The sequence below is a fragment of the Engystomops pustulosus genome, chromosome 10, assembly GCF_040894005.1.
Source record: "Engystomops pustulosus chromosome 10, aEngPut4.maternal, whole genome shotgun sequence".
Classification (NCBI taxonomy): Eukaryota; Metazoa; Chordata; class Amphibia; order Anura; family Leptodactylidae; genus Engystomops; species Engystomops pustulosus.
In genome coordinates, this window is record NC_092420.1 from 74,286,229 (window position 1) to 74,313,664 (window position 27,436).

Here is a 27,436-nt window from a genome sequence, read left to right on the forward strand (position 1 = left end):
TTTTGCAGGCCATAGCTCAATTCTCTGCCTGCCTGGACCTGGCATAGGGTTGTCCACCAGCACAGCCGCCCACCTCGAGCACTGGTGCATAGTAATGTCCCCCTAAGTGTCCAGCTTTTAAGTATACCCACAATGCAATGCTGAGGTTGAGCTCTGCCTCCTCCCAAATTACTGGGCTTATAATAGATTAAAAACCAACTTTTGGGTGCCCACAGTCATTACGCTACGTGTGCTGTTACCCGTACTATAATATTGATTTTGTGCATAAATTGTTGGGGAAGAGTCAGTCAGATCTCCATGCACAAAATTATGGAAGGTGGCGGCCATGTTTTTTGCCCACAACCCTCCTCCCCCCTGGATAACTCCTGAAATGGTCATCATTTTGCTTCCAGCGGTGATGGTTCCCCTGGTTAGACGCCTCACCATTCCTATCAGTAGGTGACTGGTTGGTGTGACGGGGCATTTTCTTGCCATACAAAACACTGAAGAAAAAATACACATTGAGGCGGTGAGTGTAGACTTAGCTTATCTCAGTTTATGCTAGTGGTGCTTTTCCGAAGCCTGCTTAGATATTGTCTGTTTGCGGCTGTGATAACCGTGCGAGGACAATGGACGGTATCTTATCTTTCTCATAAGGTTGGTTTCAAAACTTATTGGCAGCCCGTGTTATCTGATTCCAGTGTAACTGAGCTCTCCATAACCAGGCCGCAGACATAACACCGGTCCTACAGTAATGTCATAAAGAACCTATTGACCCACATATTCCCCATCGCTGGGAATAACAGGGTGAAGCCTTGCAGAACTTGTCCCCTATAATACGCTGACTCAGGCCCTGACCTCAGCTCTTATCATTATGTTGTGGACTTTGGAGCCAACAATGGAAAAGGTTTGCAAAATGTTACTGTTCTTCCCAACACTCAGAGTCTGGCGGCGCGTCCTTCATACACGGAATAGATTTGTTTATGTGCGTTTTTAGGGAGTTGTCTCTGAAGGGTTAATTTCTAACCTTGGCGAATTAGACATTAGTAATAGATCATTGACATGAAGGGTTTGACAGATTCTTACTGCTGTGAATCTGCCGAGGACCTGTCATAAAGTTGTGGCCACAGTTCGGAATGTTCTTCCCATTCTTCTCCGAGCCGTATCCACAAGGGAATATTATTATGTAATCACTTTCCCATGGGAAAGTAACTGCAATCATTTTTTTTTTTTTTGGCATCTATTAAATATTTCTGCTCTAGAAATCCTTGTTGACATGTAGGGTTCCAGTTTAGACCACTTATAAGTTTACAAAATGGTACAAGTGTTCACTGCATAGATTTATTTTACCATTTTAAGAACATTTTTAATTGTTTCCTTATAATAAAGAGATTTTCTCTAGAGCGTGTTAAAGGGAACCCTTTGTGTCTTTAATGCAGTCTGCTTGGCGGGCAGTATGTTATAAAGCAGGAGGAGCCGAGCAGAATCGGCATAGTGACCTATCTGTAGGCAGCTTGTTATAGAGCAGGAGGAGCTGGGCAGATTGTACATAATGTCTTATATGCAATGCAGCATGCTATAGAGCAGTGGTGGCGAACCTATGGCACGGGTGATTGCGAATATAATGGGTAACCTTAAAATTAGGAAATTGTCTGTGCATTTTCAGCAGTTCAGTTGAGGGCGCCGCGGTCCATTGCATTTCACGTCTCGTACAACTTGTCATTTCATCGTGGTGTCTTCTTCAGCTGTCCCAGCACTGATCCCTCACAGTTTATCCAGCGCTGCTACTGTATCTGCTGTGAAATAATCATCTACGACTCGGGCCAGCCCGTCCTGACAAGCTAACAAGCATCTGCCCGTATAGACACCGGAGGATCGGCATCTGCGGATACAGACACTGCACAATGGGCTGGAATAATAAAGTTATGTTTGAAATCGCTTCTTTCCAACTTGGCGCCAGCGGATTATAATGCCTGGGGTGGCGGTTGTCCCCCTATAAGCTGTGGTGAGGTTATTGATCCCTACTACCTATCAAAAATAGAAATATATATAGCAGTGCCTTAATATTAATATACCGCATCCAGTAACTGCATAATAACTGCATGTATCTTTGTCTCACATCAGATCTTTCTGCATGATGGACTGTACCCCACATTTACCCAATAATGTCACAGGTTCCTGTCACATAGGTATAGATAAGGAGCTCACATCTCAGCCTCCCTGACTGCATACTTGTTTTGTGGATTATATAGATGGAGAGTGTAATCCCAGGTGCTGGTCTCGCAGCTACAATGGTCGAAAAGGTGCTGGTTGTTGCAAAGGGTTAAGTGCAGGAGGGGAAAATATCAGCTCCAGGATTTTTGTGTTTCCTGCTGGGTGGACATCTTAAATATAAATGACCATTCCCAGCATGCCTTGTTACAAGACATCATTGCAGCCATTGATGTAAACCAAAATCCTGAATTCATTGTTCATGCGGTGGTAAGAAAAGCCAATTCTGCTCCATCTCGGACCCCTCACCCCCCCTGCCTTGCCGTGTGCCCGGTCCTGAAGCCTCCGTCTTATTCTGGCCCCTCTTGGACTGGGCATTAGCGATGCATTGCTATTTCTAGGTCCCAGACCTGTATCTGCTTAGCATTGATTTGTATTTCGGCTCGGGCTCAGCTGCTCCTCACTGAATTCTTTCTCGGGAAAAATCAATTTAAGGAGGTTGGAAAATGAGCAACAAATTGTAAGGATTATTTCTCTCAGCCGTCTCTGATTCGGTGTCTCCTGGCAGAACCCTAGACTTCAGCGCTTCAGGTCCGGATGCTGATGACACTTAACCCCTTCACCTCTACACATTGATTATTTCCACCTCCTTGCATCCATTTTCCAGGGTATCTGTGTGTTGGCTGATCATATGGCTCTTTTTTTGTTTGGTCAATGGCTTAATTCCCTGTTCCAACACACACAGATAAATGGCTGCATTTTTGGGCATATATTGTTTTTTGGAGATCCAGTTTATAGAATGGCAATCAGAAAGTTGATGCACATTAAGTCTTTCTTGTTTTGGCTGCATTTTGAGAAATTATTCTTGAAAATTCTGTGCAGCTCAATGTTGAAAGGAATTGAAGTTGTACTAAATAGATTTTTTTTAGAAAGGATGAACAAAAAAATTCAAGTATTTTGGGAGGCTCAGCAGCTCATTGCCAGGGGAAGTTGTAATCCACCATTCACTGCTGCTTACAATTTGGGGCGCTGCTCCAAGCTCAATTGTTATCCCATTTTGACAGTATGATGGGTACTGTTTATCCTAATTTTTGTAGGTTGGGCATGTGTCCTGTCACTCCCTTTAAAGGAGTATCCAGTCCACAGGATAGAGATTAACTTGCTGAACCTTGTGAGTCTCGGTGGTGGGGCCCCAACAGATCACAGGAACAGGGGTCCATTGTAATTAATAGGAATGGAGAGGCAGGTTGGACATGTGCATTGTTTATGGCACTGACAGAGATTTCGGATATCTGAATCGGCACCTTAGAGACCCCTTTAACACTGTAAGTATAAGTGTGCCCGGGGGATGAGACCCCCATTCTCATAATCCGAGCAATCAGATCTATCTTGTAGATAAGGGGCAACTGATGACCTTGGGACTAATAACCCTGTGATGTCCGTCTGTCTCATTAGGATATGAATGGGAGGTGAGGAAATCAAAGCTTTTTAGAGGGGGATATATAACCATTTCTAGGACAGTTGAAGCTTCATTCGTTGAAATGAAAGATTCGGACCTGAAATCTCGGCGAAGCAAATCTGAGTTTTTTTTTCCCTCATCTTAAAGTTTCTTCACCGCGGTCTCAGATCTTTTGGCAGAATCCTGTCCAGAAACTTATATATCCATATTCATCCTTAAATGTTTTGTGTCTCTTCCCCTTCCATTAAATGCATAATTGATTGCTGTATTACAAAGACCTCGCCATATGGTACCGCACAGTCACCCACCCTTCCATAATACAGTTCCCATGTTCAGCCGGGTCAGATACCGAATTTGATAGAGATGGAAGGGTTAAGATGTGGCTTATAATCCTTTTTCCTCAGTCCCTGCCCCCCTCCCCTGGTAAGTAATGGGATTCATTCAAGAATCTGCTTTCTCCATGTAGGTTTTTTTTTCTGCTCTTAACCAAAAGCAAAGGAATTCTAAAATTAGATTCTCTGATATTTAGGAGGTTTCACCGTTCTTCTCTATGTACTGGGAGATCTGGACTACTCATCACGGCTTACAGAGGACCGGCTGTACAGGGAGCAGGACCACAATGATGTTGCTGACCCAGCCGGTTCATTGTGTGAGCACAGATCAGCTCCAATAGAGACATCAGATTTGGGAAGAATAGTAAATTACCAGATTGACCTTGTGTCACCTCTTCAGTAAAAAGTGCCCAAACACGAAGAAGTGCAAGTACATAACCGGAGCAGAGACCTAATGCGATTACACACATGACCGGACTCTGCTGTCTCTTGTCTTGGAGTCTTTTCGGCAAAATTAGGACATTTTTCTATTTGGGAGACACCGGATTATTATCTAAGAAACCGTTTTTCCTGTTTTAAAGGAAACCTGTCATCCAGTTCTGACATTCAGATTACGCTAGTTGCATAATTACTGAAGCCTTTTAGGCTATATTCACATTTCTTTATTATGGTGCATCCTTTTTCTTCTGTATGACCAGTATTCATCCCATCCTGAATGTGTCTTAAGATTTGCTCCGGTTAAGTGAGGCATTTCTGCCGCCTGTCCAGTATGGGGAGATTTATCAGTGCTTGTATGTCGGAAAACTATTGTAGAATCTCCAAAAATTTTAAAATTTTTAGAGCAGTGCAAAAAATTGCTGGGATATTTTTATTTATTATTTTTTTGCCATCCACACCAACTCCACTCTATGTGGCCGTGAAGGTGGTGTGACTGGCAGTAGACTGAGGCAGCGTGGGGTGCTCCGGTGCGCTATACTTTCAGAATTAAAAGTTGCAGGCTTTTACTGAAATTCCTGGAATTTGGCCAGCAGTGTACCCGCCGCGGCACATACATCAAGAAGCTGAAATCTCATGATGTGACCATTGCAGCGGGTTGGCAGGGCCTTTGTTATACGCCATGTGCACGGAGCAACATGCTATAATATATGTGAGATCCTGTGGGATACATACGATGGAAAGCTGCAGCTTCCTATTGAGTGACTTATACACTCAGCGGGGACAATAATAGCCTATGGATGTAATAGTTTACATCCATCCCCGGCCTCCGCTAAGCACACATTTTGAGAGTTCCCCAGTGATGTCATTCTCCATATAAGGGCAGTTAAACTAAACATCCTGAACATCGGCAGCAGCCAAGCAGTGGATACTGCTGATGGTCACTACAAGGGTAGGGGTGGAACAGGACTATGTATCCCACTGTATGTATGTATAGAAGGATACTTCCCAGCCCTTTGTTGTAAAGATAAGTGGGAAATCTGAGGAATCCTGGAGGTCTACAATGGAATGTAAAATAGTTTTAGGGTGATGTCACACATGGCGTTTTTGGGCTGTTTTTAGTTTCGTAAAAACCGCATGCGTTTTTTTTCAGTTATTAATTGCGCAAATTCGGAAAACTGGACAAAAACAGATGCGTTTTTTAACGCATGGGGTTTTTTATGATCTGAAAACGCACGAACTAAAAAAGCCATATGTGACATCACCCTTACATTTCAACAAAAAAGGTTTTAAAATCCACCTGGCATCTTGCCAGAGAAGCGCTCTGAGTCATATGGGCGTCTCATTTCCAAGCCAAGGGATTTATTCTTACTTGTAAGAACGGTTTGATGGAAGATAATAGCAGAGGTACGATCGCACTGGGGCCGAGACAGTGGCGAACCTGTGGCTCGGGGGCCCACGGTGGCAATCAGAGCCATCTTTGTGGGCACCTAAATGGTTACCCTAGTGCAGGGTTTGCCAGGCAGGTTGAGTGCCTCAAGGCCTCCTGCAATCCTCACCAACCCAGGATGTGCTGCGCTCAGCGCTATTTTAAAACCACTCTACCTGGTGCTGCCAATACGAATGAACGCTATGGCAGAGCAGGGAGCAATACGTTTAAAGATTAAATTGCTGAGCTGATAAATAATAGCGCTTTTGGCTGTAGTTTGGACACTTTGACCTCTAAAAGGTTAACTATCACTTACCTAAGAGATGGGGGTCATTTGTGTGCTATGTACAGAGCCCTTTCTGAATGCTGTCCTCCCCTTATTGGAGGGATATACAGGAGTGGGACCCCACTAATCCTGTATTTGTCACCTGTATACTGCAATTCTGGAAAATCCCTGATGCTGATAAGTAATTTAGTAACATGACGATAATGTTAAGACGTTGGAAGGAAGCGAGAAGCAATGTTTCCATAGATCCGGGCATCATGTGTTGTCTTGTGCAGAAATTAGTTTTTTTCCCCCATCGTGCCCCAGGTGTTAGTTTTTCAGTAATTATTATCAGCGCCAATGGGCAATCAGCCGGTCAATAATACATTTAGAGATGCAGGAGCACGCACCCGACAAGCTGCAGCAAACACTCGCCCATTGATCCTGGTGATTACAGGGAGGAGGCGGCTGCTGCATTGTGTCCTCCATACCGGGGCTTGTCCGCTGAGCTGGACTTGATGCTGTCCAGTTGAGACCAGTTGAATCATCACACATGTTGTCATAGCTGCCGGGAAGCCTGCGGATCAGCGTTCTGGTCACACATTGCAGAATTGGACATAGCGATGTGTGATGTGTACGAGATTTAACATGCCGGGAAAGGAGATTTGTCAATGGGATGAAAGTGACAATAGAAATAATTGGCACCAGGAATGTCATGTAGGAGCACAGACTAATATATATATAATATTACTCTAGTATATGAAGAGGAATGTTCCTGACACATGGTTTCTTATATTCCAACCATGTGAATGTGTATAATGAGCAATATCTATAATGAGGAATAATGGAGGATTAGCACAGCCCCGAGACCATCCTGGAAGAAAGTTCTTACTTCTTACTCCCATTTCTTTTAATTCCAGCCATAATCTTGTCTACTAAACCTGTATTAAATAAACTTCTGCAAAAAAGATGGTGATTTTCTGAAATGAGATGTCACAGTAACAGAAGTTCTGCTGTGGAAGAAGTGTGGATGTTCTGCCTAGTATTCTCCATGCAGACTAATGTGTGGTCTTGCAAGGTCTCAAAAAAGATTTGCAAAAAAATTATAAAATAAATCATGGACTCACTGGTTCTAAGACTGAGCTGTGAGGCCGCCCCCTAAATATAGAACCAGAACCAGTCCTATTCCTACCCACAATGTAGCGCAGACACCCTTCTCCCTCCCGGCGAAATGATCTGCAGACTTTACTGTGTTTCTGCCTGTTTTTGCACACTTAGCCTTATTAGTTTGTGGTTCGCTGTCTTAAATTGGCGCAGACCTGCATTGGTTTTGTGTGCAAGAACCACCGCAAAGGACACGTTGCTTTTGTTCCCTACATAGAATAAGTGACATCATTTTATATATCATATGTTTCCTATTCTAAGGATCTCACCAGTCCCAGAACACTGATCTTTTAATGGTGGCTGTGCCTGGTATTACACCCGTAATATGAATGTATAAAACATTATGTTTCTATGTTCTGGACTTGTCCCTATGTGGTGATGAGGCAGACATCGGTGCACACTGCGGCGCCCCCTTCCCTGTATAATTGAAGTGTACCAGGCATTTACCAATATCTATTCCTAAACGTAACATTTAACCCGGGCACAGCTGCCGTCATCTCTTCTCATTTATCACTTTGCTACAATGAAAAAAGAATTAATTGAAATTCTCCTCACCTTCCCCCCCACGACTAAGCACACATGTCCATCAAAGCAAACAGCGCTTCCCTTTAATGGCAGCGCGCGCCTTCCCGTAATTATTTATTCCGTATTGTTTTAATCATTTTTTGCTTTGATATGTTTTGTCTTTGGGTCTCGTTTGTTCTATCGCTGGACGGCTTATTTCATCTTTCATTTTTGAGAATATTGGAATAAAGGTTTCAATGTCCAGAATCGGGGAGATGAGATGAGTTGTAGTCCGGGGTATATGAGCAGTGAGTGTAGCATTTATTTCCTCGTATACTTTGTCTATTTGCTCTGATCTAATGGTTTATCAGGGCACGTTGTAAGTTGTTGTGTTGAAAAACAGAATTTTGAAAATCTGAATAATATTTTTATGCTTTATGTTTTATATATAAGATACAAACTGTAGTAAAATAATACTGAATTATTAGGCAGCATGTTTATTAGATTTGGTAAAACTGTCACAAAAAAAATTTAATGTGTGGACCGGCTTAGACACACATGGATATCAGGCGCGTTCCCTTCGTTTTTTGAGATGGCGGCACATGACTGCACAAAATTCAGTACAGGCGGTCCCCTACTTAAGAACACTCGACTTACATACGACCCCTAGTTACAAACGGACCTCTGGATGTTGGTAATTTACTGTAATTTGGCCTTAGGCTACAATGATCAGCTGTAACAGTTATCACAGGTGTCTATAATGGAGCTTTATTGGTAATCCTGATTCTTATGACAATCCAACATTTTTAAAAATCCAATTGTCACAGAGACCAAAAAAGTTCTGGCTGGGATTACAATGATAAAATATACAGTTCCGACTTACATACAAACTCAACTTAAGAACAAACCTACAGACCCTGTCTTGTATGTAACCCGGGGACTCCCTGTATTTTCATTGGGTCAGTACCCACAGCGCAATGAAAACACAACCAAAATGCGCCGTGTGAACGCGCCCTAAGGCCTATGATTTGAGAGTGATCAAAAAAGAGAAGATGAATATCATGAAAAATGCAGTACGGCTTTAACATTTTCAAGAGTATTAATGCATTTCAGGTATTTTATAAGATAAATAAGTAATATAAATAAAGGGAAACTTAACCTGGGTGTGTTTTGTTTTATAATAAATAAAAATCAAAGGGTCTCCCTTTGGAAATAAGAAGGTTGTATCACATCAGTTACATCTCTATGAGCTATTGAAAATAACAAGAACAGTTTTACACAATAAGATCCGCCTGACATGTACATTTATCATAAAGTAAGAAACTAATAGGACGATATATATGAGGGTTGTGGGTTTGGACTTGGATCGCCAGTAGAGTTCTGGAAAGGCTCAGTAGTGTTGTGTACCTTCTACATCCCTCTAATACATGCGTCACACACATCATATATGTAGAATAAATATGTAGGAGCGCTGGCTGTAACCTTGACACGGACTGAAGCTATTGCTGCTCGGAGTCCACATCAGCTTTTAACCTTCCCCTCTACATCTCCTCAAGGTCTCTGTATAATTAGAGGCTGCTTTTAATTATTATTCATATGCATATGCCTGCACTTCATCTCTCATCCTGATCCCCCATTTAATAAAAACCTAAATTATGCTGTAAAAGTGGAAACTGGCTAATATATCAGTATATACCCAACATCGAACAAGCACAACTAAATATATGACATTCACAATGGGACAAATGCATTCAGATTCTATCCGGTCCTTTTCACTTATAATTTAATTTTCCATTTTTTTTTTATTATATAAAATTACCCACAGTTCAATGCAGCTTTCTTGCATATTTCTCATGTTGAACTGTGAAGACAAATAAGACTTTTGTGTGTGTTTGCAATTTCAGTAAAAATCTAAATTATTTAAATTTTTCCAAAAAATAAAAGCGCATTAAAATAAAGAATTTATCCCTTGATAAACATGATTGAAGGATAAAAGGAAGGCAACTCTGTCTAGTTATTAACAGGGTTGTCCAGAGATTTGAAAAATATAGCTGCTTTATTAAAAAAAACTGCTTCTACCTAACTATGAGTAGTGTATGATATTACAACTAAGCTCCATTCATCTCTATTTAGCTGCAATACCAGCACTAACCATTGTCAGGTGTGCTGCTGTTTTCGGAAGTAAGCAGCCATGATTTTCTACTTCCAGACAACTCCTTCAAGTGTACCAAGTGTTTGGTATCTCTGTAATATTAGTGACCCATAAAATGCTGTTGTAGTGAACTGCACAAAATGTAAAACTTAGACCATTACCCCTCATTGTCCTAAAAAGGGTAAAATGGGAAAAAAAATGGTTTAAGGAATAATAATAATAATAATAATAATAATTCTTTATTTATATAGCGCACACAGATTACGCAGCGCTGCACAAGCATATCAAATTGGTCCGTGATGCTGAAAACTATGATCTGTCCTACAAAAAACCCCATCCCCCTGTCTCTCTTCTCGAAATGTCATTTAGAAAATAGAATTTACATACATTGTAGCTTTTTATCTCCTTGTTTGTTCAAATACATCTAGAGAAACAAATTGGACTTTGGAGTGTAATAAAAGAATAGGAGGGCGCTGCTCACAAGAGCTGACAATCCGTATAGAGACCACGTCATTGCAGCATGTAGATCACACGCTTATAATGATGCATCTTCTATAATATTGTGCTCATTTCCTGCCTAAATTGCTCTTATGGTTCCCCTCCCCCCAGGTTGGAATTGAATTAGTTGCCGTTTCTGCTTTATTCTTGCAGAATTCTTTTTTTGAAGGTTTTTTTTAAATTATGTGAAAAAAAGGGAAAAAAAAAACCTGTGGCAGATGCAGTGAGATGTAAATGGTAATTGGCTTTGTACCGGGCTAATTTGATTCCCAATACATGACGGGTTCCCATTATTAGGAGCCTTTTTCTTGTATACATTGCTGGGCTGCAGCTACAGATGTGCTCATTTCCCCGGCTGTCAGTCCCCTCCATGGTCTTGTGTAGATGCGAATTTCTCTGCCTATTTATTTAGCAGAAAACCAATCGCTGGCCCCACCCCCAGGCTTCCTATGTTTAGCACGTTACGTGCCGTCCTTATACTCTGGGAAAGTGCGTATTAAGAAGTATCACACTTCCAGTTATATGAAGGAAGATGAGATTATTTCCATCTGGACAGCTGCTGGAAATAGCCACTAGATCAACGTCTCCGAATTGGGCCTAGAAATCATGGCTGGATCAATGCCAGGGTGCTCCGCGCGAGCCAGTCATTTTTATGATCAGATGCAGGTTGTTTATTGGATATCATCAGGAATATGAATGTATGAGCTTATAGGTTATGAGACCTATCAGACTGGGCTGATTGTGTCCCAGTGTATACAGTCAGATCCATGCTCTTTATTTAGGACTTCACCTCAACAACACAGTGGACCCTTTCATCATTTAACCTGAAAAAAAAACACTTTTTAATTTTTTGGGGAATTTATGAGATTTCTATTCTAATTCGCCAATTAAAGGATTTATTGATTATCGAAGATGATCCTTGTATAGTGTTTGTTATATCAGGACCAATATTCATCCTGTATGATGGAGAACTAGGTGCAAAATGCAGACTGTATATGTAAAAACATTGCAAATCCTGTCCCAGCCAGGGGGTCTAATGGATTGCACAGACAGGGTGGTACAGGGTGCAGCTCGCAAAAGAGCATCATCTTCATCCATCTCAGGGAAGGGATGAATAAGCCTCAGCTTTCCATGAGATTGCGGGGATAGCCGTATCCCTAGTATTAGGCTGTCCTTGCTGTTACTGCTGCACCCTAGGAAGACCCCATAAGATCTGCTGTTTTGGAGAGGATCCAGCCAATGGGATGACCATTGCCGAAATATCTCAGACCCTTGGGCCACACCTCAGCTTCAATGCCATCCTGCCTTGTATACCCAGCACATGATGAGATAATCCATGTTATTCTCATCACCTTCCCGGATATTTGTGATGGGTTTATTCATCCACTTCCCATAGGTTTTTATAGGGGAACGTTAGCCTTTAATAACCCAGGTGGTATTTTTTGTGCTTCTGGTCACTGTTTCTCGCTCCACTTTTAGTGTCCTGAAATCCGTCCTCGAGGGAGCGGTATAATGGTTTCTATAAAGACAGAACGGTGATGGGCTTGGCAGGTGCTGCTGTAGGATTAGCGATTGTGCATTATCGCCTCCACTCACTCCAACGCACCCCCCCCCCCCCCCCCTGCTCTCCTTCCCTCCTGTCTTTCTATGGAACAAAAAAAAAAATACAATTTTCTCTAAAGCTGCTATTTGCTGCCATTTTATACACGCTTGAAATGTGTCAGAGGGGTCACAGATTCCATCTCTCTCCCCCCTCCGATCCCTCCCGGCTGCATGTAATGTGCATAAGAACTCTGATTGCTGCTTACACCAGGGAGGGGGGAGGTTATCCGCTCTTTATCATTTTTCTCACAACTTCATTAACCTCTTCTTGGCTTGATCCACATTTCTGTATTAACTCTGTAACTCTTACAGATGGACATGTTTTTCCTGCATCGCCTCGATCAGAGTCTAATTGATATGTCTCGGTCTACGGAAACCCAATCTAACATATCCATTGACTTGTAGGCGTCCATAGAATAGATACAGTAGAGTTATCTTTATATATAATATATAAATTTATGTCCCCACAAATCTGTTTCCTCCTCGACAGTCTTTGACCTTGAAGATTCTTCCATGTAATCTCTTCCTATTTGGAAACCTGCTGAGTTTCTCAATTGACACGTGTCTTTTCTCCGAGACCCGCTAAGCGCTAGTCTATCAACACCTTCCCGCTTGGATAGCTGCAGAATATAGATGCTCAGCCCTGCTCTGCTCGGTGACAGCAGGTAGCTGGCCGTGGTCATGCTGGGCGGGGGGCTTTCTGTGATTGGGGGCAAAACTGGTGCAGAATGTTGTGGTTGGGAGGTGGCGGTTTCCTTTGTGTGACAATCAAGAGGTTTCTGGGGTGACATGGTAACCGCAAGCAGGGAGCTCTGTGATTGGACGCTTCGACGGCGCACAATACATTGCAGCAAAGAGTCCTGTTGACACAGTGACAACACTTCAGCGACAGCAGTTCTTTCATGGCAGAATAGAGATGTTACCAATACATATGAGCATATGACACTGGTTGTGTATATTCTCTACATACAGCTCTTTATTCATGCAAGGAAGGTGACCACTCACATTGCCCCCTGTCCTCATTGGGACTTAAAACCTAAATTACCAAATTTACCTTTTGGTTTTTGGGAGGAAACTAGAGTAACTTGTGCAAAAAAAGGGAAAACACAATGCAAAAGTTTCTAAAGTTTTGCCCATGGGTGGATTCAAAGGTGTAGAAGGTAGAATCTGCAAGAATAAATGTTCTATACTGGATTCTAAACCCGCATCAGAAATTCCAGTTTTTTTTATTCTCTCAGGGATGTAGGATTTTTCCTTTGGAAAAAAAAAATCTTGATTTATTCATATATATTCATATCTTCATCTTCTGGAACATCATAATAACGCTTCAAATCCTGAAATCCATTGTGAATTTCTCGTGACTATTGCCTTTAGAATCATTAGGCCCAATTTTCTCATGTCTAGCAATGGCACTTTTCTTATATGAGCCCTTCTTGTCCATGTAGCAGCTTGTAGCCACTGCATCTGTCAGCTCCCTCTTCCCTGCAGCTGAGTTATACTGAGTTATCCACAGTTAAAGTTGTAGTCAGGATTTGGAGCTGTATAATAAAATAACAATCTTGACTGTAATGTGCCTGTGGCACCCAGAAACTCCATCCTATAGGTATTATAGGTAAAATTTTCCACTTTAAAATGACACCATAAGTTTATAGTTGCACAGTTTAGAACATGTAGAGATTTGTAACTTGGGCTTATTTTCTGGGTAGCCGTACTTTGAAAAGTCAGAAAAAACATGGCAGGGATCAAATTGGGTACAAGACTTATTTTTGGATCCCCTTGCATTCTTAATTTTTTAACAAATATTTTTCAAAATAAGGTCAGGCTGCTCACAGGTATTTTGTGTGCAGTTACTGTCACAGTATGTTCTGTAGATCCCTCCCTGGATCCGAGTAATCAGTGCAGCTAAATATCTGATTGATCCAGCACCAAAACGCTCCAGTTATTTAAAAAGTTTTGTCTTCAGAGTTTGAGAATTTCCAGTTGCTCCATAAAAGAATCCAGTACAGGTACAGGTAACGTCATATCACCTATCATGGCTTAATTCTCTATCACCCATGAATGTTCTTACACCTTTAACTAGACTGGATGGATGTTGAGCCGCTACAGGTTGTCTGTGTTTATCTCTCCGGCTTTGGTCTATGTTCCGGTTATTTCACATTGACAGGTTCAATCTGTGCCCAGCCATAGTATTAATAGCAGGGCAAATCCCAGCTGCTCCGCATATAAACTCTACATTGTCCCCAGGGACCTCTGTAGTGCTAATGATTCCCTACTCGCCCCCTCCAAGTGTCAGTCTATCTGTGTGTCCTTGCCCCGGTATATCCTCCACCTCCGCACTCCCACCAGTCACTAATAGCTTCTGTCTCTTTAATAAAAAGGAGCACATTTTCATTTTCCAATATTCCTGGGACCACATCTGCTCTGATAATTACCTCCGTGGCCCGAGGCGGGCGACTGCGGAGCACCTTCCATAATGTGGCTACCTGTTATATTAGAGATGCCTGCGGCTGGAAGCCATGTGCAGAGTGCGAGAAATCTCCCCTTTCCATCAGATAGTCATAATGAGTGTTTAATCTGTGTGATACAGTTCTTAGACTAATAGGAGAGTCTCTACTAAACTGGAGATTTATAGCGCATTCCCTCTGATGTGCGAGCCGTGCGCACAACTCATTAGAAATATAAATGCCCACGAGGCTGAACCTACTGAAAGACCAGGGTAAGCGCTGTACTGTGCTTCATTATGCTAGGGATGTGGTGAGGTGCTTCCTGAGACATCTACAAAATTCATTAAATTGTGCATCATTCCAATTCGGGGGCAGATTAGGACTGCTGTGTGCCCCGGACTGTAGGAGAAGTGGGGACAGGGCTAGCTGTTATTAATGGCTTGATATTTACTGCCTCGAATGGTACCAGAACCAAGCTTTTGGAAAAGGAGGCAGTGTTCCTTCTGTCACCTTCACTTCTGCAGCTTAAGGACCTTTGGAGGACCTTCAAAGGTCCTGGAAGGGTTCTTGTATACTTGTGTATTGAGAGCTGGCACACATGTATGAGACTCGCATGTCTTGAGCTCCCTTTAATCTCTACAGGCAGTTCCATACTTGGTGGACAGGCCGTCCTTGTTTTAATCTGTCATTAGTTATATTAGAGAAGATTTTGGGGACCCATGTATCTCTGAGCTATCCTCAAATGCCACATGTCATCTTCCCCCTCCCCCTCCCTTTCTCCCCACTTTGGGGGTCATGAGCCCATTACGTCTTTCTACCCTGCTTCCTCCGGAGGGTATTGAAGTCACTGGGTGGGTGAATTCTTACTGTAATTCCCCCTGGCCTCCACTGAGCATATACGGCGCCCAACAGAAGGGAGAATCCCAGTATAGTCACTTACCATTAAAGGGCAGTCACCTCGCTGGGAGCCGGCCTTAACCTCAACCAGCCAATGTTCACACCTCCTGGAGGAGGCACCAGTCCACGTGTCCCAAAATAGAAATATATCATATATTAGCATATCTCACATATGGCAAAAACTGCAATGTCAACCCAGTATTAGGCTGCATTCACACACATGTATGGGGGACGGATATACGGCTGACATATGTATGGGCTCACGGTCCTGTACGGGAGCGGTACGGTGCAGCACACATGTGGCACCGTACCGCTCTGTAGCCCGTAGAAAGATAAGACATGATACGACGCTGTGCGCTGTATAGTCCTATGGAGAGGGGCGGGGGTGAGCGGTGCTCCTCTCCGCAGCGCCGGTGTATGCCAGCCGTACTACGGTAGGCGGGCATACATCGTGTGCATGTAGCCTAAGATGGGTGCCCCAGTTTACTTAAATAAGCCCTGTCAGATTGATTGGGATCTTAAACCAAGTACATGTCCTATGGATCCCAAGTCAACCTTTCTTAAGTCTTTACATGCTGAAAAATTAAAAAAAAAGCTTATACTTGCCTACTGAAGATCCCGATGCGGTGAATGAAGCTGGGGTGATGTCCCGGCCACGTTGCGCATGTGCTGTACCTGAGGGTGTGCAACTCCACCTTCACTTGCTGCATTCTGGAATGAACATTGATATCTTCATCCATGTATTTAGTGCTCAATGCTGTATTCTTCTCCACTTGCATTTGTATTGTGAGTGTATGATCCTTCACATGAGTAGACGCCTCTCTAGTTATATCGACTTGTGCTCCATATATCTTCACTTACTAATTGTATTAGTCGGTATAAGAGCCTTTTAACAATGTTGTACCCAAATCTTATTGTAAGAGCAGTCACTGGACGGCCGCAGGAAGCGGTGAAGCCTCTGATCCTTTCCATTACCTGTCTAATGGTCTCCTGTCCATGGAAATAATCCAATCACCGCTATGTTCCGGACAGATTCCTCCTCTGACTCTTTCAGATTGATCCCAGAAACCTTGGAGGATAGACGTGGGAGGCCTGGAATGTGTCCCTCCGCCGCTGCCAGACCCCGCTACTGTTTATGCCAAAGCCACGGTTTTTGTCTCTGACCATTAAACTCTGAAGTTCTCCCCAGGTTTCAGGAGAAGAAAGGGAGTAATTTGCTAATGTCATTCACTGGAATGTTACATAATCCGGTTTCTTTCTGCCTATTAAGGGTTTAGTTGCTTGGATGTGACTTTACGTAGGAGTCCGTGTATTTTCAGAATAATAGACCAGGAATGGAAAGGTTACATCTATTATTACATCCCGTTCATATTCCTGATGCTACAGATCTGGAGCACTAACCCTTGCTAAGGGAAATGTGAAGAAAGGAGGTTTTGTAATAGGCCGTATAATGGAGTACGGGGCATCTTGACATTTACTGCAGTCGAGTAAGCAGTGCCACGAATTCTGGCTTATTGTCCCGCTATTCACTTCTATAATGGATGTATTGTAAGGATCATCCATAATATTCAGCACACTGCATACTTGTTGGTTTTGATCTTATTCGTATTGATTGTCTATCTTTGTAGTAGGTCATCTATATCAGAACAGCAGGGGTCCGACACCCGCACCCAACATGGATATCATTGTCTAGGCAGGGGACGGAGAAGAAAGTAAAAAGTAGCTGCTTTATATCTATTTATGTATCAGATGGTAAAATTGTACAGCTATGTCTGTCTTTGCATGTAGATGGGGTTTTAATGCACAGGTGTGAATGAGCCCTTAGGGGTACTCCTAACTACCGGATTTTGCTTTTTAACATTCAAAAGAACAAAGAAATTGTATAGAAATACTTGTCTCACTGCTCCCCTGATTTCTGTGCTTCCACTGATGACATTCTGACAAAGACACTGGTTATAGCAGACGCCACCAAGGTCACCACCGCAGAGGTCACATGTCTGTCAGGAAATGTCATTGATGCAGACCAGGGTACAAAATTGACAGGGGGTCAGCAAAACAGCAGTACCCATCTATTCACTCATCAATCACTTTGTGCATTTTATATAAAACTTTAAAAAACGCTCCGTGGCGTGATGTGTTTTGGAAAAAAAAAAATAAATTCCCACTGACCCTATAACATCAGAACATACAGAGATACTGGTGTTGTGGATGACTGATTATTGATCAGAATATAAAGCCTCCACTTATGGTTGGTAACGGCCCTTGTGGATAGAAACTGCATCCCTTCCTATCATTCAGACATTATCATCAGGTTTTGGATGGGGCGTTTCCTGCGGTTTCAGTCTCTGTGTAGAATGGCGGCCACAAGGTTATTCTTTTTGTGCATTTTGCGGGAGCACATGGGTAATTGGACCTCCTGGTGTGAGATCTAATAGAGGTCACTGGCAGGATACCCAGCTCTCCCGGCATCACGGGATTTGGCTGACCAATTATCGAGCGCTGTTCCTGTGACTACACTTGTTATTTCAGTATATTATCATCGTTGGCCGTCATGGATTCATCCGGATATTAAAAAAGCAATAAAAGAACGGCTGGTAAGATGTTGTATGTGTTACTGGGCAAACGGCACACGGGCGTGGGGGAGGATTATCCATCTGCGGCAGCGTCTACTGTTATACATGTGTGTTTATTAATGCAGAAGACATCAGAGCCGGGTTTAAAGAGGAATTTGCTCACACTTAAAGTAAATCTTAATGCAGGATATAATCGTGGCAGAAAGCTGAGATATATAGGATTGGAGCTGGATTTCCTAGTACAAAGACTCCTAGGAGAGACAATAAGAGTCCTGATTCCCCCGCCCACACACAGTGATTGGTATTGAGAATCCCGATTACCCCACCCACACACAGTGTTTGACAGGGAGAGTCCTGATTACCCCACCCACACACAGTGATTGGTAACAAGAATCCTCATTACCCCAACCACACACAGTGATTGGTATTGAGAATCCCGATTACCCCACCCACACACAGTGATTGGTATTGAGAATCCCGATTACCCCACCCACACACAGTGTTTGACAGGGAGAGTCCTGATTACCCCGCCCACACACAGTGATTTGGTAGTGAGAGTCCTGATTACCCCACCCACACACAGTGTTTGACAGGGAGAGTCCTGATTACCCCGCCCACACACAGTGATTTGGTAGTGAGAATCCTGATTACCCCACCCACACACAGTGATTGACAGGGAGAGTCCTGATTACCCCGCCCACACAGTGATTTGGTAGTGAGAATCCTGATTACCCCACCCACACACAGTGATTTGGTAGTGAGAATCCTGATTACCCCGCCCACACACAGTGATTTGGTAGCGAGAATCCTGATTACCCCACCCACACACAGTGATTTGGTAGCGAGAATCCTGATTACCCCGCCCACACACAGTGATTTGGTAGCGAGAATCCTGATTACCCCGCCCACACACAGTGATTTGGTAGCGAGAATCCTGATTACCCCGCCCACACACAGTGATTTGGTAGTGAGAATCCTGATTACCCCACCCACACACAGTGATTTGGTAGTGAGAATCCTGATTACCCCACCCACACACAGTGATTTGGTAGTGAGAGTCCTGATTACCCCACCCACACACAGTGATTTGGTAGCGAGAATCCTGATTACCCCACCCACACACAGTGATTTGGTAGCGAGAATCCTGATTACCCCACCCACACACAGTGATTTGGTAGCGAGAATCCTGATTACCCCGCCCACACACAGTGATTTGGTAGTGAGAATCCTGATTACCCCGCCCACACACAGTGATTGACAGGGAGAGTCCTGATTACCCCACCCACACACAGTGATTTGGTAGTGAGAATCCTGATTACCCCGCCCACACACAGTGATTTGGTAGCGAGAATCCTGATTACCCCACCCACACACAGTGATTTGGTAGCGAGAATCCTGATTACCCCGCCCACACACAGTGATTTGGTAGCGAGAATCCTGATTACCCCGCCCACACACAGTGATTTGGTAGCGAGAATCCTGATTACCCCGCCCACACACAGTGATTTGGTAGCGAGAATCCTGATTACCCCGCCCACACACAGTGATTGACAGGGAGAGTCCTGATTACCCCACCCACACACAGTGATTTGGTAGTGAGAATCCTGATTACCCCGCCCACACACAGTGATTGACAGGGAGAGTCCTGCTCCCATCAGGGCAGGAGGCAGTTTTGCTTTAGGTGAGATCCGCACCTTCAGTCCTGTTGCACTGGGTTTTATTGTAGAATATAGCTGTTCAATTTCCTGCAGCGCCACCACTGTGCCAAATAAAGAATTGTGCTAATAAAACCACTGGGTTGTCGTGTATTGCTTAGATGGGTTAGCGGTGGCTTTGTTGATGTCCTTAAAGTTTGTAGTATCTCTCTAGTAACACTCCTATCCTGTATGCTGTTTGCCTTTAGCTATACTCTTATATATATACCATAACCTAGAAGGTTGTATAGAAATATGTGCCGGTAGTGTTCAGATTTTTCTCTTTCTACCCTTTCCCTACTCCCCCTACACGTCTGTATACAAGGCCAGCGCTCCCTATTATATGGCCTTGGAGCGCTGCTAGGAAACATATTATATGTTGTCACGGCCATGGCGGGTGATATGTAAGATTTTGCATATCCATTATGTTTTTATGTTTTTTTTTTTCTTTTTAGCAGATTTATATAATGGGGGGGGAGGGGGAGGGGGGAGTTGTGAATGTTATGAGAGAGCTGTGATCTGTGAATATCCTCGAGCAGAGACCTGTAGGACTTGGCTGCTGTGATCACGGGCACATCGCATGTGTGAATCTCACTCGCCTAATGTGGCAGACATCCACGATATGTGCTGGACTGGACGCCATCGCTGGAGAGATAACATTAACGTATAGATGTGCACTAGTCCATAGGGATTACTAAGGAGTATGGAAAGGTTGCGTCTTAATGGGACAAGCTCCATAAAAACGCCAAACTTTCCCAGAAGCAGATGTTAAAGATTCTGAGATAAAGTCTTGAAATGTCTTAACTATTTGCTGATTTCCTTTCCGGTTTTGGCGTCTCCCCATTATGACCACCATGCCCTCCCCCCTTTTGTCTTGCAGTAACAGACGAAGACAACGTAAAACGTTATTTTGCCAAGTTTGAAGAGAAATTCTTCCAGACGTGTGAGAAGGAACTTGCCAAAATCAACACCTTTTATTCAGGTAAATACGTCCGTGTAAGCTTTGTGTATAAGAAGTGCATGGCCGCCCTGTACCTGCTATTACATGCACCCCATGGGGGAGATTTATCTGAAGTATCTGAGAGCAGAATGGCTCTATTTGCTCATGGCAACCAATCAGAGCTCAGCTTTCATTTTCCCACAGCTGTTTGTGAAATTATAGCTGAGCTCTGATTGGTTTCCATGGGGAACTAGAACTAGTTTTACCTCAGACACTTCTGATAAATCTCCCCCAGTGACCGTGACCTTATGTTTTATTGCAGAAAAGTTGGCGGAAGCTCAACGCCGCTCAGCGACCCTCCAAAATGAACTGCAGTCTTCACTGGATGCACAAAGGGAAAGCAGCCGGGTACCAGCACTCAGGCAGCGGAGGAAGGCTGTCTTCACCCTCTCACACGAGGAGAGAGTCCAGCACAGAAACATTCGGGACCTGAAGCTGGCTTTCAGCGAGTTCTATCTCAGCCTAATCCTACTGCAAAATTACCAGGTACAATGTGCTATCAGGAATGGTATCACCCCACAAGTCTCTGACCAACCACAGTAGAGATTGTTCAATATCATTTTCTTATATCTCTTTTTCATGGCTGTCTTGGGGCTTGTGCACAAAAACCTCTGCTCACCTGGGCCATAACCCGGGCGAGCAGGGAGGGGGGAAGTGAGCGCTCCTTACCTCTCCCCTCTCCATAGAAAGCTTAGTGTCATATTAATAAATTGGACATGTCCTGCACTCTGCTGTGTGCTCACTGCATTGTGATTAGGTGCCATAGAACTCAACGTGGGCTGCTAATTGTGCAGCCTTGTGCAACCGGCCTCCATATGATCGAGTGCATGTGACCTTATATAGACCTTTTCTTTTGGGGCACATCCAGCTCCACCTTCCTTGTCCACTGTTAGGCCCCACTATTATGACCATGCAGCAGTACATACGCCCCCCCATAGTCCGGCAATGGCCGCACAGAGCGTTACAGTGCTGCACATGGGAAAAAGAAAAGACATGTCCTATCTTTCCCTGTGTTACAGGCCGCACGTAATGCATTGCAATGGAGAGGGCAAGGGTCACCTCTCCTGCCCCTCCCGCAGTTTACTTATGCCTGGCCATAGTCGTGTAGGCATTCGTCAGTGTAAATGCAGCCTTCGGCCTCAAGCACCTGAATGTAGTTTTTGGACTTATTCTGGCCATTGTTTTCCAGTCCTGTTTATGAGGGGACTGTCCTATTCCTGCCCATGTTTGCAGCACAGTTTGTGTTTTACAGTCTGCTGTGTGTGAACAGACCCTGATGACACATGTTTCTAGTCCTGCAGCATGGTGTCACCTTTAGCCAGTCGCATAACAGTCTGTTATGACCATCCCTTTAACCAGGTCACTTTTCTCTGTAGATTACCCCTTATTTCTCTTAGGCTATATCTGGGAGTGTCTACAACAGTTCATACAACATTTGTCTTTCCTAATCAACTTATATTCCAGAATTTTGTGCCCATCAGCAGTACATAAACATCACATCCAAAATCACAATCACCACTTATAATGGAACAGGACAACGTGAAACACCAACTTATTCCTTCTGTACAGTCGTCACCCAATCATCCATCATACCTGATATTTAGAAATAAAAAATAAAACATGACCATCTTCATTCTCCATTTTATACATCTCTGTGATTTGTCTCCATCGGTTTTATTTTCACGTCTTGTCCGCCCCTTGTCTAACCAAAACATTGATGTACAATACAGGTTCTTAGTGCAATGCTTGATCACATTTCCAGTGGTCCGAGGCCACAACATGGGAAGGACACTGACAATGTGACCTAATAGGGTGCTTAAAACCTGTTCTGCTCCGGTAAACAAACCCATTTGCTGGTCCGACTCCATAAACACAGAAAGGGAGTGCTTGCAACATACAAAATGATTCTCTCTTTCTGCTGGACCGACTTCAGTGCCAGTACAGTATCAATTCTTACAAAACCAGTGCAGCAGTTCAGTCCGTAGAAAGGGAGTCCTTGCATTATATTTCTGGATGATGCAAGGACTCTGTCTCTGCACTGTGTTCTGTGGAATAGGACCAGCATGCAGGTCCATTTTCTGTGTCTCTGGACGGCCTATTCTGTAAAGTACCCATGTAATGTGACATTGAGAGTCTATTGTACATATTGTTCTAAAATGTTCAGTTCTTGATCCCAGCATGTGTGTCATTGTGGCCCGTCTCCTCTTTCAGTGCTTCTCACACACAGCACATTCTGCGGGCGTTCTGCCATGTCAATTAGCTGGCATCTTGTACAGTAAGTTCTTATTTGCTGCAGTCTTGGTGTAGTCTTAGTCTTGGCACTGATTGGTATCTCCTCAGGAATTTGCTGAGCTGCAAGTATTTGCCTGTTTTATTAATGTGAAGAAAGCAATCTGATCTGTTTTCTTTTTAATTTCACGCCTACAACTAATACAACTACTATTTCTTTCTAGAATCTCAACTTTACAGGGTTCCGCAAAATCCTAAAGAAACATGACAAGATCCTGGACACTGGTCGTGGTGCGGACTGGAGGGTGGCACACGTGGAGGTGGCGCCATTCTACACCTGCAAAAAGATCAATCAGTTGATTTCCGAGACAGAGGTATTTATAGATTCCTTCTGATTATTGGCATCTGAACAAGTCATACACACAGCATTGTGCACCTTATTCATCCAGTGTTCTGGTGGTTTACACTTGGGATACTTGAGGTATACAATGGGGTCACCGCTGCGGCCATTATAGAAGAGAGATAATTATAGGTTTATTGGTTGTTTAACATCACATTTGATGACCTCAGACAACCCCTTTACAGTCAAATTGCAGATATTGCTCTTACAGAAACGTAATAATTAATATTTATATAGCACCACCCTATGCTGCAGACTAAATAAGATATTACAGAGCAGCATGATCAGCTGAAACTCGCAAGAGCTTACAATCTATGAGGAGGAACCATAAATCTGCAGCACAACCTGCATGTAAAATGAATTGGCATAGGATATATTTTTACTGCTGTTTAGCTTTAATTTCATTTACTTTTTCTTTTAGGCTGTAGTGACCAACGAGCTAGAAGATGGAGATAGACAGAAAGCTATGAAGCGTCTACGTGTCCCACCTCTTGGTGCTGCTCAAGTGAGTAATATTAGCTGGTTAAAGGGGTTGTCCAATCACAAAAAGTTATCCCCTAGATTGTTGTTAGGTGGGGTATCCAATGGTGAGACCCTGACAGATCATGAGAATGGGGTTTTTTTTTTGTACCCCAAAATAAATGCAGTGACTTGTGCTGCTCTGTTTATATTGAGTGCAACAGGGGTACAACATTGACCCCATTCTCGTGATCTTGTGAGTGAAAATACCATGGACAATCCCTTTTATGGTCTTGTAACTCTCCATCTTATCCCACTTATCTTAAAGGGAATCAGTCACCAACTTCATAGTGGATTCAACCTATATTTTTAATTTAACCCTATTTTTGAGTTAGCATGTTGTAGGCCTGGGATATACATGAGTTGCAGTCGCTGGTCGGTAGAATACACTGGACTAAAGGCTCATACGATGCACAAAGCAATGCAGCTAATAAAACCTGTGTGTACCTTTTGTGTAATTATAAGATCATTTATAAGATGTGTTTTAGTAACAGAAATCTAGACCTGGTCACCATAAGAAAAACAGGATAAGTGACCAAAACTTTACCCTGCAATGCGACAGTGATACAAATGTATTCATATAATAATCTGACTCTGAACAGAAAGCCAGATTAATAAATCATAAGGTAATCTATGAGTTCTAAGAAAACTCATGTTTGGGGATGAAGCGTCTGCTTTACCTGGTGTCTTCACAGACTTCGGATGAACATCACTTATTCATTATGTGGAAGTGTATAAAGTTGTAGTGACTACTATCTGTTCTCTTCCGCAGCCTGCCCCGGCCTGGACGACATTCAGAGTTGGGTTGTATTGTGGTATATTTATTGTCTTGAACTGTGCTGTTGTTTATACAGGTAAGTGCCCTTCATTTATCACACAGGAATGGTGTCCTCCTAGCAGTATCAGATTGTAAGCTCTGCCACACAGGGCCAGCGTAACATTCTCTTTTTAATTTCTTTTATCCAGGTTATACAACCTATAACATTGGTGAGGTGTGGCCCTTGGTGAGGATTTACAGGGGCGGCTTTCTGCTAGTCGAGTTCCTCTTTCTCCTTGGCATCAATACATATGGCTGGAGACAAGCTGGGGTTAACCATGTCCTCATATTTGAACTAAACCCACGCAACAACCTCTCACATCAGCATCTTTTTGAGGTATGCAATGATATGTCTGGTAAATTATTCATATTCACTAATCCCTAGAACGGGACCTTCACCTGTCTGGAGCGGTCCCCTTCTCGCTAAGAGGTTGAGCATGTGTTCTGACACTCCATTCAGTACTATAGGAGTGTCGAAGAAGTTCTCTGATATCCCCCGGACTGCCATTAATTGTCTATAAAAGTGCTGGAGATAACCGAGTGCTGTGTTCAATTTGCAGCATTCCTATACTATGCGTTATGTTCTAACCCTCACTCCTGTGGATAGAGGATAACTCGCTTAATTGTTACAACCCCATTTTACCCCTTACTGACTTGTGACATAATAGAGTGTCACATGTTGGCTGAGCCCTCTCTATTCAAGGTGGGCATTTGTTGCATATTGCAGCAAACACCCACCAGTAACCCCGGTGGTCCGTGCTGGCACCATTCACGGGTGTTAACCATGTAAATACCTCCAGCAGCTTTGCCGCATGGGCTTTGCCATCTTGGATTTTTTTAACTCATTCATTACAATTGTGCGATTTGCACACTTTAATTGAATGATGTGGTAAATCCCCATATGGTAGCCGGCATGGAATATTAAATACAGTCACTATGACGTGCTATTTTTTCTGCAGAAAACAAGCCCTCTCACAGCTCTTTACATGGAAAAATAAGGGGTTAACCATATTTATATGCTGTCTGCAGAAATGTTACCACAGGCCCTTTATTCATAGTGAGCTACTTTGGAAATCCTCATTTTGTTAGGTGTTACAATAGATTTTAAGATGTAACAAAACATCTCTGGGACTCCCCAGGATTTGGTGCTTACGCAGCCTCAGAGGCTTTTCTATCCGTTATATTGTTAGTGATCCCCCCCACCCCCTTGTACTTTCTGGTGTGTTGCTTTTGGCGTTCTAATACAGAACACAGCCAAGGAGCCATACCTATCCTTTCCATTTGTACTTGAAGAAGGGCTGTTGCCCGAAACGCGTTTACCATTTTGAAAAAATAAAATATTTAAACTGTATCTGAGGATCATCTCCCTAGCAGGCCGTGCCAGTCTCTCTTCACTTAATAAAGGAGCCGCTGTTGACTCCGAAATGCGGTGTGTGCCTGAGATACCAAATAAAATGTTTTTTTTAATCTAAACCTCCTGATGCGCCTATCATGACATCCCCTCCTGGTTACAGTACATGTAATACCGCAGTTGTCACTATTGTCTATTAGTATTATTTTTCGATATCTTCACTGTCCAAGTTGACGCCTGATGAAATGACGGCTTGTAACTAGGCCTGTGACCTGTATACATTAAGCTCTGTGTTCTCTCCAGCTTGCAGGGTTCCTCGGGATGCTGTGGTGCCTCAGCCTTTTTGCCTGCGTCTTCGGCCACCATATTTATTTGCCAATGCAGGTGAATCCACTGGTCCTGTACGGCTTCATGCTGCTCTTCCTCATTAATCCCACTAAAACTTTCTACTACAAGTCTCGCTTCTGGCTCCTTAAGTTATTGGTAAGTTGCTTTTCCAGATTTTTCCTGTTGTCCCCCAAGCCCCCCCTCCCCCCCCCCCCCCCCATCTGACCAGTCTCCATTTTTACTGTTGTAGAGCTGTTTCTATTCAGATAGATCCCTGCATAGTATTTGTCAAAGGATCTCTTAATGTACGTTGTCATGCCCAGCCATGTATCATGCACTAATTCACATTAGATGAGCATCAGCTAAACCCACCATAGTCTTTGTGTCCTGCTGATGACCAGTTAGTACTTGTGATGGTGTCCTCACATTACCCTGGGCCTGGAAGGATTACTCATAGTGCATTTTAACATGCCTGATCTTTTGTCACATGGAAACATTTCGATGACCCCCTACCTTGGCTTTGGTCTCTTATTGATACTCTGATAACTCTGACAGAGATTGGCAACCATGATATTTCCGCCATCACTGGCTGATGATGTCCATAGCCCATGGGATGATGGCTGCCAGTTCACTTCTGTTGCATCAGATTGGTCGCCGATATGGTCCTTTAATATCGCATAGTGCAGCTTTTTGACCTGTCAATCATTGTTTTGGACATCCTGCATTTTTCATGATTTTGAGATGTGTTTTCTCCTTTTAACGTGATCTTTACATTTGTAACATTTTTCACGTCTTATTCCAATGAATCATATAATTTTTCTTCTCCCTCTAGTTCCGAGTCTTCACCGCCCCTTTCCACAAGGTGGGCTTTGCTGATTTCTGGCTCGCTGATCAACTCAATAGTTTGGCTGTAATCCTCATGGACCTGGAGTTTATGATCTGCTTCTACAGCTTTGAACTGCAATGGGATAGTCCAAATGGACTCATCACAGCAGGTAGAGCAGAGCTATATATATTTTATACATTGTGCTGACCACATTGTAAGGTGACATTAGTGGGGTTTCCAGTGGAGGGCGGTTCCCCTAGCGCCATAAGTACTGCTATAAATATTATATAATAATAAATGTAGCTACTCGTCAGGCTAGAGATGGTGCT

At 43.3% G+C, this 27,436-nt stretch overlaps 1 protein-coding gene across 1 annotated transcript in view; it reads left to right on the plus strand.

Annotated features, from left to right (window-relative positions):
- The window catches only part of XPR1 (xenotropic and polytropic retrovirus receptor 1), an 81,019-nt gene that overhangs the window by 44,622 nt on the left and 8,961 nt on the right, over positions 1-27,436 (plus strand). The window contains exons 3-10 of the mRNA XM_072126620.1: positions 20,519-20,620; positions 20,901-21,124; positions 23,092-23,241; positions 23,689-23,772; positions 24,559-24,640; positions 24,753-24,940; positions 26,258-26,437; positions 27,114-27,276. Of these exons, the coding sequence (XP_071982721.1) occupies positions 20,519-20,620; positions 20,901-21,124; positions 23,092-23,241; positions 23,689-23,772; positions 24,559-24,640; positions 24,753-24,940; positions 26,258-26,437; positions 27,114-27,276 (1,173 nt within the window). The remainder of the gene's footprint in view (positions 1-20,518; positions 20,621-20,900; positions 21,125-23,091; positions 23,242-23,688; positions 23,773-24,558; positions 24,641-24,752; positions 24,941-26,257; positions 26,438-27,113; positions 27,277-27,436) is intronic.